This window comes from Vipera ursinii (genome assembly GCF_947247035.1).
Source record: "Vipera ursinii genome assembly, chromosome: 2".
NCBI classification, from domain to species: Eukaryota; Metazoa; Chordata; class Lepidosauria; order Squamata; family Viperidae; genus Vipera; species Vipera ursinii.
In genome coordinates this window covers 172151216-172163444 of record NC_139513.1, presented here as the reverse complement: position 1 = coordinate 172163444, position 12229 = coordinate 172151216, and the positions used below count along the sequence as shown (strand labels likewise).

The 12229-nt window shown below is 40.0% G+C and overlaps 1 protein-coding gene across 1 annotated transcript in view; it reads left to right on the top strand.

Annotated features, from left to right (window-relative positions):
* L1CAM (L1 cell adhesion molecule) overlaps positions 1-12229 on the top strand; it is an 80386-nt gene that overhangs the window by 40375 nt on the left and 27782 nt on the right. Inside the window, exons 17-21 of the mRNA XM_083355811.1 lie at positions 3422-3641; positions 6316-6431; positions 7489-7708; positions 9321-9443; positions 11851-12021. Coding sequence (XP_083211937.1) covers positions 3422-3641; positions 6316-6431; positions 7489-7708; positions 9321-9443; positions 11851-12021 — 850 coding nt within the window. The remainder of the gene's footprint in view (positions 1-3421; positions 3642-6315; positions 6432-7488; positions 7709-9320; positions 9444-11850; positions 12022-12229) is intronic.

Below are 12229 nucleotides of genomic sequence, written 5' to 3'. Positions count from 1 at the left end.
TGTCTTCTCAGTACTTGAGAGGAAAACAATTAAAAAGAAATGGGGTAAATCCCCTTCCTAAGCTATTTTAGGTCAGGTGATAAATTAGTTCTTATTAATAACAATTCAATTGCTAAACCCTAATCTCAACTCAGTCTTGTTAATGAAGGCACTGTGAATGAAAATCTTGCTTGGAAAAGGTATTTTCAATCAGGAACAATGCCCAAAGGCTACAGATTTGTCTTCTACACCCACATTTCTTTGGTATAATATTCTGATAATGTTATGATGGACTATTATTTCTATCTATTAAAAATGTAATATTCTTCAGTTTTTCTTTTGCTGAAGGAAAGGAAAGGAAAGGAATGGAAAGGAAAGGAAAAAAAGGTCTAAGCTTGTCATTTCTTTGATTGCATGACTCACAGCTAATTCATATATAAAAAGAATCCCTCCTTTAATTTATTTATTTTATTTTAATCCCATTTATATCCCGCCCTTCTCCGAAGACTCAGGGCGGCTTACAATTTAAGCACAAACCAATGTGCTTAGCAATAGCCTTCAATCTATGTATATGCCTGCTTATTAGGGCTTTCGCCCCCCCCCAAAGCGGCATTATTACAAAGTCAGCTTAATTGCCCCCAACAATCTGGGTCCTCATTTTACCTACCTGGGAAGGATGGAAGGCTGAGTCAACCTTGAGCCTGGTGGGATGCGAACCTGCACTAATTGCAGGCAGCTGGTGTTACTTAAGGAGGCATTAGCCCACTGCTCCACCAAGCCTTTTATTACTCTTCTTCTATGTTCTATGGATCTGCTCCTGAATTTTGGGATTGAGTTAACCCAGTGGTCTGCCTCCAAGTTTTAATCTAATTCTAATTTTGAGGAAAGCTCATCACAATCTGGTGACTTTTCATTATAATCTCTGGCCCAGAAGTCAAAGACCTAGAGTCCACATTCTCTCAAGAGAAAAATATCCCTTTTGTGAAACAGTTATCACGTTTAGCTTTCAGTCAATGTGCTAACTATGCTCCAGGTACTGCCTACATTATCTATGAAATGGCTTAGCTACATCCTTCCTTCCTTCAACTCATATCTTGCTAATGGAAAACCTATGTAATATAAATGATAATATAAATGATATTTTAAATTAAATGCTAAATGTCCTTGTCCCTAAACTTCTATGTTCAAACTACTAGGTTCCCAAAATTACTTTTCAAAGTAGCTTCCATTTCTTCAGTTATATCTGTAGCTGCTTAGCAGATTTGCTTTGCTTAACCACTAATCTCTGAAATGGATGTATTTAGTGAGATGTTGCACTGGTAATATTGAAAACCAGCCATCCATGTTAAGCAGGATATAATCATTCCACAAATGGATGCCCTAATCTGAAGCCTTGCATCTTCTCTTCTTCTGCTCAGCCTACATCTATTTGCATCTACTAACAAGCAGTGTCTGAAGTTCTGTTCATGATCAGAAATTGACAGATGGTTGATTACTGGATTAAATCACTTTTATAGTGTTTCCTCTCATCCTTTGCATTACTAAGATTTATTCTTGCTTTCTCCAGCTACTATCACTATGCATTTTAATAACCCCACAGTGACAGAGGCAACTGAAGGTTGACTTCTCACTGGGATATCCTCTGGTTATTTGAAAAAAACGTATTTTTCAAGGAGACAGCAGGATATATTATACCAACCTCCAAGCCCTCCATTTGACAGCATGGATTCTCTCTCCTATACAGACATTCAACTGGCAGGTCACATTGCTAATTCTTTAAAAAAACCCTGTGCCCTTAAAATGGACTTTGATTTCTAAGTTTGCTATAAAAAATCTAATATTTTAGTTATTTTTTAAGGGGTTCTTTTTGCTTAAAAGACAAAAGGTCTAAATTTCAGTTGAATATGTTCCTGTGTTATACTATCTTCTTGCACAGCTAAATGTTTCAAAGCACTGTTGAATTTATCTCCTCTATTCCCCCTGTGATGACAGGCTGTCTCCATGATCCCGGTTCCAACATGGAGTCAGTTTATGTTTCTCAGTCTTCTAATAGCACTGCTATGCAAAACTGCAATAATTATTGGTATGTACCAGTTGACCCCCTACGACTGCAAACTTGAATGCAATTGCTTGAGTGCATCGGTCACGAGAACACCATACCCTCCTGAGCAGATATTTCTTATCTTATCTTGCTTTCCATGAAGTCAAGGCCCATTTTTCCTTTTAATTGAAAGCTACTGTCAAGAGCACGGGTGGACTCACATTTCATCCTAAGCTATAATGAGATTTACTTAAGCTAAACAAGATGGGAGAATCCATTCATTATAGCTTTCATATGTATATAGAAGATCACTATAATTTAAACAGCCTCGACATTATGTGGAAATTATGTGGAAATTAATTTATCCCTTCCATGAATTTACTTTAAAAAAAATTAGCTGCCCAGAGAAGTAATCACCTTCACATCTTATACTAGGATTAACCTCATAATGTTTCAATTGCCCCAGAAAGGCCATGGACAGGACAAGAGCAGGATAGAAACCGTCTCTTTGTGTTCCTGAGCAATTATTGTCAAGAGGCTTCCTCCCTCTGATATTGAAAATATTGTGACTAATAGGCATTGATGGTTTTATTCCCCCATTGATTTTTCTAATATCTTTTTAAGGGTAATTGAGTTGATAGCTACTGCTATTTTTTAAGATAGAAGAATCCATGCACTCTGTGGTGCAAAAAGCCTATTATTTAGTCTGTCAGAAATCTTTCATCTTTTGTCTAGGTCACAGGTCTGCAACCCGCGGCTCCGGAGCCGCATGTGGCTCTTTCAGCTGTCTACTGCGGCTCCCAGTCCTCTGCTATGTGTAGTCCAAAAAAAAAAAGTGGGACTAAAAAAGTTCAACCAATCAATTCAAATATGCAGGGTAGGTGCCTATCTCGCCTTGGCTCCACTCTTCAGTCAAACCCTGTTCTGCGCATGTGCGCATGTACACGCATGCGCACACATTTTTTTGCGGCTCCCAGTTTTTCCTTTTGTGAGGGAACCGGTTCCGAGTGGCTCTTTCACTGTTTCAGGTTGCTGACCCCTGGTCTAGGTGATGTAGAGTTCTAAAATTGTAAGAGATGATGAAAAGCCTCTGCTTTCTCTTTATATGGTATTTTTTCAAAATTCTTCTGCCATGTTGGCTGGAGCTGCTAAGAATAAAAATCCAAATTAATTAGTAGGTCACCAGATTACAGTGCCTTCCTCTGTTTGAGGCCAATGTACAGCTCTGATTTGCTATTATTATGCAGGAGTGAAAGTGATCGCATGGCCTGTTTCAAAACAGCTTGAAAAGATTATTGGAAAGAGTGTTCCTGCAAAAGGGTTCCCATTCAGTGAAGCTTGTCTGTCACCCAGGGTTGCTGTTGATTGTATGTCCTTCTCTTCCACCTGCTTGTTTTTCAGCCCTTGCCTCACAAGGAGTGGAATGCCCCAACGCTGAGGTATCGTGTTCAGTGGCGGCTAGAGAATGAAGACCAGTGGGAAGAGGTGGAAGTTGACGACTCTCCTGTGCTGGTGACAGATACCCCTGTTTTCTCACCCTATGAGATCAAAGTGCAAGCACAGAATGATTTTGGCAAAGGGCCTGAACCTCAAACTGAAAAGGGTTACTCAGGGGAGGATGGTGAGTAATGAGGGATCCGTTTATGCCCATATATTCTACCAAACTCAGCTATGTTACAAAGTGTGGGAGTTTTAATCCCAGCACATCTGGAGGTATCAAAAGGAGAGGGGAGGGAGCTAATGTACTGTCAGCTTCTGAAACGAACCTGGCAGAAGCCATCTTTGTCATTCTCAGTTGCCACACAAGTTGGGAGGAAGGGGGTGGGGAAAGAAACTGAAAGGATCACTAGGCTAAACACAGAGAAATCTCGTAGGAACCAAGGTCATTCCCACAGGTGCTGGGAGGTGGAGAGAAGAAGTTTCACGGAGCCCGCCAAATGCCCTCATTGGGTAGGGTGATCAATAGCATAGTAGGGGGAGGGAAGTGTTACATTTAGTTACATTGAATTCCTGGGGGGAAAGTTTAGAGTTGGTTTCACTTTTGACTGTGCCGATATTATGTATCCAATAAACATGTTCTCTGAGGAAACTTCAAGCCTCAGAGTTCTGATTTGTTTGGGTCCATTAGTTGACATGTATATTAGTTGACATGTACATTATTTCAATACCTACCATGGCAGGAAACCAAATTAGATGCTGAGCACCGATTTTTTTTAAACACTTCAGTAGAACATTGCTATGCTATCATTGCTCTCCACCCTGCATCTAAGATTTCCATTTCCTCCATGTTTCTGAGGTATTTTTTAAATCCTTATTTCTGAAAATGTTTGTGTTTGAAAAAAGAAAAAAATGTGATTATCTTCTTTATCTTCTTTTAGATGTAAGATGATCCCCCCACATCCCTTGTTTATGTAAGAGTTATTTTCTAAATAGGATTCAAATGTGTTACTCTTGCTTTGTCCAATGAGAAGTTTGATAGCAAGCTTGTTAATTTGAAAATTGCTGCCAGAAAATTTTTGCTGCCTCTTAATTTTTGAATTCCATAGTTCAATGTTTTTAACCTGGGCAGTTTTAAGATGCAGGGACTTCAATTCCCAGAATTCCACAGTCAACAATGCTGGCTAGGGAATTCTGGGAGTTGAAGTCTATGCATCCTAAAGCTGCCCAGGTTGAGAAATACTGCCATAATCTATTGTGGCTTTTCTCCTATAATGTCTGGTTGCCTTCAAGAACAAGTAGCTCTGTTGGATAGGGAATGGTTTTACTATTCAATAAAACAAATGGAGCAGGATTTACTTCTCGCCCATACCCAGCAGAAACTGCCAGAAAAATAAGAAACAGTTTATCCCAACAGTCCTGTGTAACTGGATGTTTTAGGCATACAGAAGTCTTTAATGACAGAATTCAGTTATTGCTTTCACGATCATAGTCATCTTGGTCATACATAAATAAAAAATACAGGTCGTTGAAATTGCTGGATTTTATTTTTTTCTAAATTGAGGGTGGGCTATTGCCTGCTTGTTCAGCCAGCAGTTTCGACTAAAACTTCCCCCAAAAGTTCAAACTGGAATTTGTGTAGTACTGGAAGATCTTGACCCAATTAACATTCCAATACTGAACCTACTTACCATAGCTAACCTCACTGGGAGATGCCTTAGTAATCATTACTAAGATTGCACAGTACATTAGAGATTTCTTCTGTCACTTCATCTTAATTTATCTCTGCACCTCCTGTGATACCCCAACTTTTTTTCTCTCACACACTGACAGGGAAGAGTTTTATTGTATGGCTCAGAAGGATGGGAAATGCCATTTCTGATTTTTTTTCTTTTTTTTTTTTATTACATTTATATCCCGCCCTTCTCCGAAGACTCAGGGCGGCTTACAAGCTTAGCAGTAGCCTTCATTCTATGTATATGCCTGCTTATTAGGGCTTTCACACACACCCCAAGCGGCATTATTACAAAGTCAGCTTAATTGCCCCCAACAATCTGGGTCCTCATTTTACCTACCTCGGAAGGATGGAAGGCTGAGTCAACCTTGAGCCTGGTGGGACTCGAACCTGCACTAATTGCAGGCAGCTGGTGTTACTTAAGGAGGCATTAGCCCACTGCTCCACCAACTTTGCTTGGCTTCCCAATTGATAAAACAGATTGTACAACTACCAGTGCTTTTTTTATAAAAGAAAAAGGTGCCGGAACTCACACATGTCATACAACCCACCTTGCCTACCCTACAAGGGTCCATCCAAAAAAGGTGCCGGAACTCCGTTCTGAGCATTCTATGAGAAAAAAAGCCCTGACAACTACAAAGCTCACTTACTACTTTGTGACATTTGGGACTAACTTAATAAGGAATTCCTCAATAGGTCTTTCTTTGGGGATTTGGAGTCTTGGCACTTGCAGAATACCCAGAGCCATGTGTCTTTGTAGAACTTGGTGGAGCAGTGGGCTAATGCCTCCTTAAGTAACACCAGCTGCCTGCAATTAGTGCAGGTTCGCATCCCACCAGGCTCAAGGTTGACTCAGCCTTCCATCCTTCCGAGGTAGGTAAAATGAGGACCCAGATTGTTGGGGGCAATTAAGCTGACTTTGTAATAATGCCCCTTGGGGTGTGTGTGAAAGCCCTAATAAGCAGGCATATACATAGAATGAAGGCTACTGCTAAGCTTGTAAGCCACCCTGAGTCTTCGGAGAAAGGCAGGATATAAATGGAATTAAAAAATAAATAAAACTTCCATCTCCCCTTCCTTCCTTGTTGAAATTGTAAGTACAAAGGATCCCTCTTTTCCCTAGTGCCCGAGGCTGTCCCTGAAGATTTGCTGATTGAGATGATAAACAGCACTACCATCAAGCTTTCTTGGATCCTTCCCAACAGAGAGAAAATTTGGGGACACCTCAAGGGATTCAGGGTATGGCATAAGAACTTTGCATTGCATTCTGGAGGACAGCATTTGAAGCACCTTTTTAAAATACTTGGTGCCTTTGAAATATGTTAGAATTGGACAGTTTTATGGATCTACCACCAGGGCTGCAAAAATCTGGGCTACTGTATTTATCCAGTGGTTGGCTAGACTTCTGCAGCCCAAGTGTGGTAGTACTAATCCTAGAATCTTCTAAGGACAGACTAGCTGGAGTATTATGGGTTAAAATTCAATATATTTGGAAAACTCCAGTTCTGGGGTGGGTGGGTAGAGAGAAATCTGTACTGCCAAAATTACTGTAACATAATCCCTTGTATAAATTCCGTAAACTGCCTTCATATTGTAAACTTTATCCTTCCTATAAATTCCCAAGCTATTGTAATATTGCATCTCCAAGTAGCAAAACCAGAGTAAATAATGTAAAATGCGTCAACTGATGCAGAATAAATTTCACCACGTAAAAGGAACTGTGGAAAGTCCTCGGGTATAATATATCCACACAGGTTACAAGATGTGGATGTTTATGGTACAGAACTGAGACTGACTTGCTGCAGAATTGCTTTTTAATTTTTTGTTTTTTAAACTCAGGGTAAACACTGGCCTGTGGGACTTCAGCAAGACTCTGAATAGAACTGCCATTCGGCCAGAAGTTTACTGACCAGGCTAGAATTACAACTGAATGTAAACCCCAAAATTGTATGTTTGTTTGTATCATTTCCCTGCTTTTTGTGAGAGATTCCTTGTTAAAGGTGCCCTTCAAGGAAGGGAACATTTGATACATGCTGAAAAGCCTTTTGGCCTTGTATGCCTTCTATTCATACAAATTAAGAAGGAGAAATAATTCTTGACATGCTCACAGGCACCCTTCCGTCACATTTTGGAGGGGAGGAGTGAGCAATTCCACTCATGATGACAAGCATTTTTCAAAAAACAACAACAACAACTTGCCAATATTGAGGGAGCTGGTGAATGTGGGTGTCTTGAAGTCTGGGCAAATAATTTCTCCCTCTTTCTCTTTCTTTCTCTGAAATTCCACTGTCACCAGGTGTATTACTCCAGGTTGGGAACTTTGGCAGAACGTAGCCGTCGACAGGCCCATCTTCACTTCCATTCCCACGGGGAGCTGCTGATTTTGGGGAATGTGTCTGAAGTCATACTGGGGGGCCTCAGGCCCTGGAGCCGGTACCAGGTTCAACTGGCAGTGTTGAATGGGCGGGGGGAGGGGCCCCGCAGCGAGGCCATGGAGTTTGTTACACCTGAGGGAGGTAAGAACCGGCGGTCTTTCACTCTCGGAACTTTCCATCTGTGCTTCCCTCCATGCACCTTCTGAACTTCTTTCCAACTTCTGCTCCTGCTCCTAGAAGCTCTCTCTGCCCACATCACTTTATTCAGACCTTGCATTATGTGCAGAATATCGGACAGAATGTATAAAAGAGTTGAAAGCTGTAAGCACAGAAATACTTTGCTCACAGACCAGGCCCAGGTCTGAAAGGCATGAAATGTTCTGAAATGAAACAAATCCCAGGGTGTCCAATTTTCTACTGTTTTCCTATTTGGCAACCCCATTTATGACATTTTAACTTCATGAGAAAAGATGTATGAGGCAGGGTATGAAGCATAAATCTGAATTTGGGGGCAGGTGGGAATCCTAGGTCAAATAAATTAAAATGAGCCCTGTTAACCACAGCTTCCCCTGCCCACTCACTTAATCAGTTTGTAGAATCTAGTATCTTTAAGCATGTCTTAAAAGTGAAAATTTGCATTAAGCAGATATTGAGGGAGGAAACTATTACTCTTATTGCTACTATTACTGTTTTACAGAAATAATGATATGGTAGGTGTGGACAATCTTTTAGGGTTGTAAAGAATATAATGAGGGTTAGCAGTGCAATAGGAGGAGTAATAGTAGAAAGGGGGCAAAGTATATTACTGTATATCTGAGTATGTTGCTAGAGCTGGATTTTTCTGGATTGGAGGAAATTAGGTATTTCTTTATGTTATTAAAACTTAGTGAAGGCCTCATTAGTTAGCATCATTTATATGCTGCCTCAGTCATAAATTCTTGGTGACCTACATCTAAAATTCATACTAATCTCACAAATTCTAAAAACATAACAATAAAACTAAAAACAAAAGCTAGAGACAAGACGAGGCCCTTGGATTGGCAACCTCTTCTTCAAAAGTTCTGTCAGTGTTTCTCAACCTTGGCAAATTGAAGATTTGTGGACTTTAACTCCCAGAATTCCATGCGCTGCTGTATAGGAAAACATGTTTTTTTTAAAAAAATCTTAAAAGATTATAGTTAACCATCTTGGTTTCAAGGGTAAGATGTTTTGTTGGGCTTGAGCTGACATAGAAATTCATTTTTGGAACTCAGGACCCGTTGCTTTTTCTGGCAATCTTCAGCACATGCTCCCAATTTGCCTGCATATGATAGGCTCTTGTAAGTGTAGTATTGTGTCATGTAGTAGAAGAGACATCAAACTCTCCATTTCTCACACTCACAGTGGCAGAAAAATTTCAGTACAGCAGTGCAGGCAAAAAGGACTCAAGTCATGTCTTTGGGACTTCAAGTTTCCCATCTACTGTACTGAAGGATAATTTATTTTCTCTTCATAACAACAGTGATTTTCATTCTATCAGGAGCTCTGTTGCATCTTTGGTTGCAATACTAAGGTTACAGACAGACATAAGTTAAGGATTATGCGATGAATGCTTTGTTAATGGCAGGTAGATCATTTGTTATGATGGGCTTGTTCTTGCAAACTGGAGCATGTCTTGTCTACTACAGCTTTCTTCCCACATTTATAACCCTCTCCTTCCCATTTACATTCCTTGTGCCCTTCACTCTTCATTTCTCTTTGCCTCCTTACATAGTACCTAGCATCCCTGAATCCTTTCAGTTGGACTATCTCTCGGACACAGCCGTGTTGCTAGAGTGGATGCCTCCAAAATTCCCTAATGGGAGATTACTGAGATACGTGTTGGGATACCAACAAGGTGAGTCTGTAGAAGTTCTGGGTTTTTGGGGGGGGGGGGCTGTAGCACAGCATCCTGGGAACCTGAGAGGAAAACCCTCACATATTTTGTATTTAGGTATGTTGCTTTTGATGCTGCTGTTCTTGTTACAACTTTCTTTGAGGGATTATTACCATTACGTAATCAGAACTGTAAAGTCAAAGGACCTTTGAAGGTGATCAAGGTTCAGCAATAAAGGATGCAGTTAGAGAACCTCTGTGAGATGACTATCTGGCATGTACTTAAAAATCCCCAACAAAGAAGAACAAGTGCTTCTCAGATCAAACACTTCCCTGATGTTTTGCTGAAATCTGCTTTCCCACAGGTTCCACCTGATGTTGTAATCCTACCTTCTGCTGTAATGCAGAATAATTCAGCCCTCAGTCTTTCAGTTACTTCAAGAATCCTAACATCCCCCCCCCCCAGTCTTGTTTTCTATAAGCTTAATTTACCACTTCTTTCAATATTTTTTCAAGGCAGAGACTGGTTTCCAGGCTCCTCACCATGCTGGCTTCCATGTACCAATGTCTTAGTAAAATATGTGGCACCAGAATGGGTCATAACTTTTTGCAAGTAAAATGATTACATCCAGGCACCATGTTTCTATTAAAACTTATGGTCAGATTACTGTTATTAGCCACTGTATCATAGTCTTGGTCACCTGTTAGCCTTGTCTGCAGGGTATTTCGTCAATAATATATCCCCCCCAAAAAGTCTCAACATATGTACAAATCCAAGCTGGAAATCCTTCAAGAAAGGAAATTCCCAACACTAATCCTCCAAAGCCGTTTACACATTGCATGTTATTAAAAAAAATTGGTTACCTACACATTTTTGCCTTATGTTTTCTTTGGATGTTTGCAGGTGGGGGATCTGTTTTGATTGAAGATTTTCATCTGCTCTTTTTTTCAAAAACTTGGGGCATTTCAATTGATAATGCAATGATGCATTTTCTTTTTTGTACAGGATTCAAAGTGCCCATTTTCTAGAAGGGCAGAATTGGAGAGTGACACTTTGAAGGCCTCTGTATTATTTTGGTGGGGTTTTATGCTCTCCTCCTCCTACTGTGGACTTTTTGTGGGTATACTTTCACTTTCTCTAGGGTAGCCAGGTGAAAAAGAAGACAGCTGTGCAAGAGGAAGACCATTGCTAAGGCACAGGGGCTCTTTTTGGCATCTGACAATTTAGGGTCAGTGGCAGGGAACCTTTCCTCAATGAGAGCTGCAATTCCTCTTCCTGGTCAACTGGTGGACTGCAGAATGCCTTCTGGTGTTACTGGAAAGAGAAGAGCTGAAATATTTTGAGAGGGACTTTAATGATAGGATTGAATGTTTTCATCGTGGAAGCCTTGTGTTTCCCTTCCTACCATAAAAACTACTGTAGCCCTTCATATTGAATGAAAATTCTACCGCTAATGGTCGTGTACAATCTTGGGAATCCTTGATTCATGGATGTAGTGTTAGGAGGCACACCTGAGCCATGGATTGTCATCTCTGTTTTAGATGTCACCAGTCATGGGATTGTTGGTTGTAGACAGATCATATGCTGTTTCCAGCTGTATCCTCTGCTAGTTCACTCAGCAATGTGTTTCACTGAATTCAATGAATCTAATTCCTAATTAATTAGGCATAAAACTATGGTTATGCCCCAGTGAATTTACTTCCAAATAAAATCAGGCAGAAATCCTGAAGTACAGCCTGAGGCTGCTTGTTCTACCTGCTTAACTGAGAGAAAACTCTCCTGATCTGAATCTTCTTTGCCATGAAGTTCTATCTCATTCACCGTTTTTCTTGCAGTTGAAAAGCCATAGACACAATCCAAATAAAAGCTCCTTTTTGAAAGCAAAGACATGTTTTACAAAACAATGTGTGCTCCAGCATCATAACTACTTCTAGAAGGGACAATTTAGAGTAGAAAAGGAAGAGGAGAAGAAATGTTTATAATAATAAACATTTATGCATAATTTGTACATCTTTCTTCCATTCCTTTGGTTTCAGTGGTAGATAATGTTTCTGATGAATCTGAAGGGACTTAAAGAGACTCAAGATGGGAGACATATTAAAAATGGAATCTGGTTTCTAGCATAGGTGGCAAGAATCACTAGCTAACATTCATTGATTCTTGTCACAATATGCTAGAAATCAAATTCCATTTTTAATATCTCTGCCCTCTTCCCTCCCTTAATGCATGGTTCCTTCTTATCTGTTTTGTGCTTGTTGAGCATTGCCAACTCAACAACAGGATTTGCATTTTCGGGCATGATACCCACCTTCTCCAAGCTGACAAATTTCTGCGAAATGAAACCCATCACATATGGACAGCAGGTTGGATGACAATGGCATTATTTTCTGATAATTAACCTGTTACTCTTCTGCCATCTTGTGCCTAGCCAATCAGACAGAGATGGACATTGCCAACATCCATATCCCAGCCACCCAGTTAAGCCTCAATCTCAGTGACCTTGATCCCCACACTCCCTATAAATTCTCCTTGTGGGCAGAAACCAAAGAGGGTCGAGGAGAAGTATCCTTACTTGAGGAATATACAATGCATGAGTCAGGTATGTGAAGCCTTAAAAATATTTCCTGCTAATCTTAGAGAAGATATTTCCTACAACATTCACCTAGAAACCATGGTTAGTGTGCTGAGTTTAAATACACTTTATTATTATTATTATTATTATTATTATTATTATTATTATTATTATTATTATTATTATTATTATTATTATTATTATTATTTACTGTTTGGTTTGCTCCCTGCCTTTT